The sequence below is a fragment of the Brassica napus genome, chromosome C8 (genome assembly GCF_020379485.1).
Source record: "Brassica napus cultivar Da-Ae chromosome C8, Da-Ae, whole genome shotgun sequence".
Classification (NCBI taxonomy): domain Eukaryota; kingdom Viridiplantae; phylum Streptophyta; class Magnoliopsida; order Brassicales; family Brassicaceae; genus Brassica; species Brassica napus.
Genome location: NC_063451.1, coordinates 24,793,425 through 24,798,962, shown reverse-complemented (window position 1 = coordinate 24,798,962; position 5,538 = coordinate 24,793,425). Strand labels below are relative to the sequence as shown.

Sequence of the window (5,538 nt, the reverse complement as noted above, 5' to 3'; positions counted from 1 at the left end):
GCGGATCACATTACAATGTTCAGCACGTTTTCAAGATGGAGCAGGAAGAGTACACAAAAGAAGCAATAGATTGAGCTACATCGAATTTGTGGACAACAAAGATGTTCTTGATCTTATAGAAAAGGTCTGCTTAACTGAGAAAGGACAGTGTTATCAAATTGGATGTTTTAACCTCACTTTCTCCTTTCTTTTCCATCTGCAGAAGCCTGGTGGAATCATTGCTCTCCTCGATGAAGCTTGGTAATATTAAAGACTACTTCCATAGATCTTTTATCCTGACTTGTATTTTGTAAACTAATGAGACTCAATTTTTCCAGTATTTTGACCACAATATATGCAAACTTCACGTTTTAATTGACCACCATAGCTGACCATCATATCTGACCACCATAGTTAATATGCTTCACCATTTAGCTTTTAGCAAAAATTATTAGCTTAACAGTAGTTGACCACTATAATTGTATAGTTCTATAAAATATTAATGAAATATTAATTATTGGTAATATTTATACACAGTTAGAAAATAATAATATAAAACTATTAATTTGTAACAAAAAAATTATTATGTTACTCTCTAAACATTTTGAAAACCAAACCAAGATCGACTCAGTATATATATTGTTTGAAAGAAATCAGATGGACACTCGTATCTTTTGTTAATGCAGATTGGTAAAACAAAGATCTTCTTGAGGGCTGGTCAGATGGCTGAACTCGACGCTAGGAGGACAGAAGTGCTTTGTGGTGCTGCAAAAAAAATTCAGAGACGAACAAGAACTCATCAAGCTCAGAAACGGTTTACTGTTCTGAGAAAGGCCACAATATCTCTACAAGCTCAATGTAGAGTTGAGCCATCTGATTTCAATCGCACTCTTTGGGAAAGGCTGAAGCATTGGAGTGCCATGTGGGCGCTGCTGGTAAGTCGCACTATTAAGGTTCAGAGGAGGAGCAGAAGGCATAGATGAACCAGGAATGAGGTGTGGTTGTGCCATCATCCGTGGGGGCCCAGAGAAAGAGGAAGGGGTCACCAGATCTGTATGAACATTGGAGTTGCTACTGATACGATCAGGATTGTTGTCAAAAAGAGGCATTAGAGGAGAGGAGGATGGTATAGGCGGTGGTGATAATATTTGTGGAGGTGCAGCTTCCGCAGGGGCAGTGGTGGGTTGATGAGGTTGTAGATGATTTGCTGATGACATGTATGGTGGTCCAGTTGCCGATCCAGCCAAAGTGTTCCCAAGAGACATCGCCTACGTAAACCAGCCTATGCTTCCTACTGAGGATCTAAACCAATTTGAAGGTCATTGTTAGTTGTTACAGATCACTACTTACAGATAAAACTATGTACTAAACTACTTATATAACTCAAAATTCAAACGCTAAGAAGAGAATCCTAACCTGTATTCCGACGATTCATCACAATAAACTGAAACCGAGGCTGCTGCCTATTTCTGAAACAACAAGAAACTGGATTCCATCAACGATTCAAGAAAACAATCACATATAAGTTAAAAACTTACCTCTTGACGACGAACAAAGTTAACTCTGCAACCAATTAATAGTTTGTAGTTTAAATCAAGAACGTTCATGTAACCCGTTTCAAAATGGCATAAAATTTATAAACTGCTATGAGTTGATCCTCCCAAAAATAATTACAACATATAAGTCAAACATGACATGTGTTAGCTTAACACACCTCATTGGCTGCAGTAAGTAAGAGTTACAGAGAGGGTCACATCACAAGGGCAAAGCTACAATGAGTGAGTGCTCACAGGAAAATGAATCACAAGATGCAGATTATATCTCTGTCAAAGATGAGTACTGACTTGAGAAGCTTAACCATGATACAAGCCGCACCAAGAACAACTAGACGGAAATCCCTTTTCACTACAGCATACTTGTGCAAGTGTGACTTGAATATAAGCAATGCCAGCAGCCAAAAAAACAGAATTCAAGACCATGCATAGAGACTACAACCAGTAAACTCAGTGAAACCACAAGATTATAATGTTGAACAAACTACTACCAAACTGAAAAGAGGCTTCGCTGGAAAGAAAAAACTCACAACAAGACGTATCAAACAAACAAACAATTAGACAGGACCCGTGGTAACATAGATGCAGAGTCAAACCATCCACCAGGAAGTATTATATTAGTGTCAATAATGTAGCCATATTGCAGAATCGCATTACTCAGACACATAAGAATCCTGACAAGTTTTCAAAAAAGATCTAACCAGCCAAAAACCTAACCGAGGAGAGATGAGTTAAGAGGAGACAAAAGACATTAGTTTCTTCCCTTTACTAGCTAACAGATGCTTTAAGGGGTCAAAAAGAAAAAAAAAAAGCTCTCACTCTCTCACACTCTCAGCCACTTCTTCTTCTCAGCCACTTATCTGCTTCTTCTTCTTATCTCTGCAACCAAAAAAAACAAACAGATTAGAGATTAGAGAATTGAGAAATTGCTCAATGGTAATCCGCAGATAATTACCCATGGTCATGGAACGGCCTTCTTCTTCTTAAGTTCTGACGCTTCGGTGTACACCGCCGTTTCCTCTCGTGTGTGGGTTCACCACGTTTCCTCTTAAGTTCCTGCTTCTCAGCTTCGCCTTCGCCTTCTCCTTCTCCTTCTCCTTCTCCTTCTCCTTCTCCTTCTCCTTCTCCTTCTCCTTCTCCTTCGCCTTCGCCTTCGCCTTCGGGCTTTGGAGTTTCATGTATGACCGGGAAGATGAAATTGCATAGCAATGGCTCTGGAGTCGGCGTTGGTCGAACAGTCTCTGCACTCTTCTCATCACACCCGATCATCATATACCGAGTACCTAGCGAGACACGGAAGTATCCATCGCGACCGACATGCGTGCCGTTACTGAATTTGCAGAGAGCAACTACTTCGTTATTGTAAAACTGTATGTCAACAATGTCGACTCCGTGGTAACCAAGCAAATAAGAATCTGCCTCTGTAGGGCCATAGTAAATGGCATCCTACACAAAAACCAATTATTATGATTTAAAATTTAATCAATTAAAAGAGAACCAGAGACCAATAAGAAGTTAAGAAGTTTACATACCTTTTTGAGGTTCCAAAGTTCAGAAAATTCAAGTAAAGACGCCCCAATGGGCTGTTTGCGGAGCTGGGCCAGTGCTTCTTCTAAGGTATCAAAGGTAAGGTAAGAGTTGATGGTGATGTTAGGTTCTGGATCAGCTGGATGATCCTCATTACAATCGAACTCAACGTCCCGTTCTTTAGGCACTCCTCCGTGGTTTAACATGAACTTGAAGGATTAAAATTTAACAAAGACTGGGAAATAACCGTGTCATTTTATATGATTAACGCTTAACGGACCCACATAATCTACGATCCTTTAGAAAATAAAAAGCCCAATTAGTTTGAGTTACCGAATTAAGTTTAGCAATTATTTTTTTCACTTTCACGGTTACCTACAGTTACTTTTATATGATTAGTCTTCACTCCTATTTTAGAAATGGACCAGAGAAACATAACCAAATCGATTATTTGAGTTAAGTGCCGGTCCGTACTTATCTGGTGCCTAAAGCTAATAAAAATATTATTAAATACAATTTAAATAGTTAATAAAAATATTATTAAATATTAATTTTATTTTTTGAAAAATCATTTATCAGCCTCGAATGTAGAAATATTATAATAATTTATGTTTGTTAGAATGTCATTTTTAAAAAGCTACAGAAACCTACAAAGAAAAAGAGAAAAAACGTTTATATGACATATGCAGCTATTCATATGAATATCAATTAAAAACAAACTTGGAATGTGAAGAATTGATCGTTTGAGTTTTTAATTGTAAAAGTTTTTGTAGCTATTATAACAAATATCAGAAGAAATACACAAAAGGATGTAAAGAAAATTCGTTTTCCAAAAAAAAAAAGGACGTAAAGAAAATAAATGTTTGTTAGTTGTTATTAATACAGCAAAATAAATAATTAGGTTCTGTTTGATTAAATTATTTATTTATTCGCACACTACTTAATATAACGTATAAATAATGAAACTATAGTTGTTAGATTAAGTACTAACTGTTCCTATATGTATTAATGAATAAATCAATTTTTTGTATTATCTTCAAAAAGGACAAAAATATCTATTATTAAAAAGTGGTATAAGAAGTCAGTTTCGTAATATATATAATATTTAACGCCTAAAATCCTTGCTTTATGGGATTTAGCTCAGGGCCAGGCCTGAATATAATTGTTCTATTATTAAACCTGATTAAACAATCTAGTTAAATATGGTTTTAATATATAAAATTTAATAGTTCTATTTACATCCATACTTAATGTATAAATAAATATCAGATATAAAACATTGTAAATAAATTAGTTTTTAGATTTTTGATAATTTAAATTATTTTTATTGAGTTCAATAGCTTTGAGGCTCAATCTGAATACGTGATCGGTTTATGACTGAATCAGTTATTAGATCCAACCTGATCACATGATCGGTTTATGGTCAAACCTAGTCCAACCATCGCATCTATCCGATTTTTAAAACATTGTTTTTTTTTTGAGTATACAATATTATACAATATTTGATTCTTGTTATCAACGAGATTGTGGATGGCTCATAACCAAAAGATTATACCATCAGCGGCCCAAGAAAGAAAGAGTCAGTCAGCTTTTCCTTTTCCTTTTTCTTATGTCTTTATGTTTTCCTTATTCCTAATTGGAATATGATTTGTCCACTTTCCATTTATCTATGACGGTGTAATCTTCTATATAAGGAACCTCTATGTTATGAATAAAGATAAACGTTTCCATTACTTTCACAACAATTCCCAAATAATTTTAATTAGACATCTTGAGACGTGTTATGAAATTAACTTATGTTGGTCCTAACTTTTCTTTTTATACATAATTAAAACCATATATATTTAACCCTTTTTTTGCACACTGGCGTTTAATTTACATAACATATAATGAAATACGGCCATATCTTCTATTTTTTTAAAAGAGTTAGAGTTTAAAAAGAAAAGTCTTAAATTTTCATAACGCAAGCTTGAAATAAAAAGTTTCACCTAAAATCTATAAAAATATTATTGAGAATTAACCGGGTGTACATTGTTTGATGCACCTTATATACAAATATACAGTGATTGCACCCTTCAGGCAAAACGTATCGAAGTACACATGACTTGAAATTTTACGTAGTGTATCTTTCGTCAAGGCAAATGACTTTAGTTTTCTCTACGACACACCCATAATGATTTGCCTTTAGCACACACTAGTATGAACCATATAGATTTTCTATAATAAATTGTATTATGGGTGTGTGGGCCATAGCCCGTAGATTTAAACACCCATTGTTAAAATTGTGGGAGCCCATGTCGAACTCTATATTATCCGATTAGTATGATATTGTCCACTTTGGATCTAATTGGCTGGCCCGCATGGATTTACTTTTGGGCTCCTTCCTAATATATTAGACACTCCTCGTCTAATTCTCCAATGTGGGATTTAGTTTGATATCTCACATTCTCCCCCTCAAACTAAGGACCAATTCATCTCG

At 35.3% G+C, this 5,538-nt stretch overlaps 1 protein-coding gene across 2 annotated transcripts; it reads right to left on the bottom strand.

The window, feature by feature from the left end:
* Nucleotides 1–2,115: 2,115 nt before the first annotated feature.
* On the bottom strand, nucleotides 2,116–3,304 carry LOC106374181. Of its 2 annotated transcripts, XM_048766273.1 has the most exons (4): nucleotides 3,065–3,304; nucleotides 2,684–2,978; nucleotides 2,488–2,611; nucleotides 2,116–2,411 (listed from the first exon to the last, which is right to left on the bottom strand). In XM_048766273.1, exons 1-4 carry the CDS (start codon nucleotides 3,263–3,265, stop codon nucleotides 2,381–2,383), a joined length of 651 nt encoding a protein of 216 aa, XP_048622230.1. In that variant the 5' UTR covers nucleotides 3,266–3,304; the 3' UTR covers nucleotides 2,116–2,380. The 2 variants fall into 2 exon arrangements, with proteins under 2 accessions (XP_048622230.1, XP_048622229.1); XM_048766272.1 differs by having other exon boundaries at nucleotides 2,488–2,978.
* Between the last annotated feature and the right edge of the window lie 2,234 nt (nucleotides 3,305–5,538).